At 21.6% G+C, this 536-nt stretch overlaps 1 protein-coding gene across 1 annotated transcript in view; it reads right to left on the bottom strand.

The window, feature by feature from the left end:
* The window catches only part of LOC108571072 (ubiquinol-cytochrome-c reductase complex assembly factor 1), a 1,850-nt gene that overhangs the window by 901 nt on the left and 413 nt on the right, over window positions 1–536 (bottom strand). The window contains exon 2 of the mRNA XM_017933042.1: window positions 13–223. Coding sequence (XP_017788531.1) covers window positions 13–223 — 211 coding nt within the window. The remainder of the gene's footprint in view (window positions 1–12; window positions 224–536) is intronic.

Genomic DNA, 536 nt, shown 5'->3' with positions numbered 1-536 from the left:
AAATAATGATACTTACATATTTCTTTATGTAAAGATCATATCTATGCGACAATTTCTTAAATATTCCACTTTGTATTTTTGGTGTATTTAAATCCTTAGGTACATCCTTTACACGTACATTTTTACAAAATTGGCGGAACTGAGATCGTATTGAAAAATCTATGCCAGTAGCATTGATAAACTTGCATTTTGTGATATATTTCAATGTCGAAGACAATGGAGTCTTTTACCATAAATATTTTCCAGATATCATACATCATAAGAAAGAAAAATTTAATTAGTTAGATATACCTAAATATAAAATTATAACGACAATATTTATAGCAATTACAATTTTCACTGAATTAAATTGAAATAAATAATACAAAACATGTTTTAAATTATATATACAATTTCACATATCAAACACAGATATTGTTATCCTGAATACAAAAATGAAATTAATAAATACTTATAAGTTAAAAAAGTACGAGTAATTGTAAATGAAAATTGATTATAATTTATAAAAATTTAATTTTAAATAATATACAATTATT

The sequence above is a fragment of the Habropoda laboriosa genome, unplaced genomic scaffold (assembly GCF_001263275.1).
Source record: "Habropoda laboriosa isolate 0110345459 unplaced genomic scaffold, ASM126327v1 scaffold106, whole genome shotgun sequence".
Classification (NCBI taxonomy): domain Eukaryota; kingdom Metazoa; phylum Arthropoda; class Insecta; order Hymenoptera; family Apidae; genus Habropoda; species Habropoda laboriosa.
Note: the sequence above shows the minus strand (reverse complement) of the source record. Positions and strands in the feature narration are given on the sequence as shown.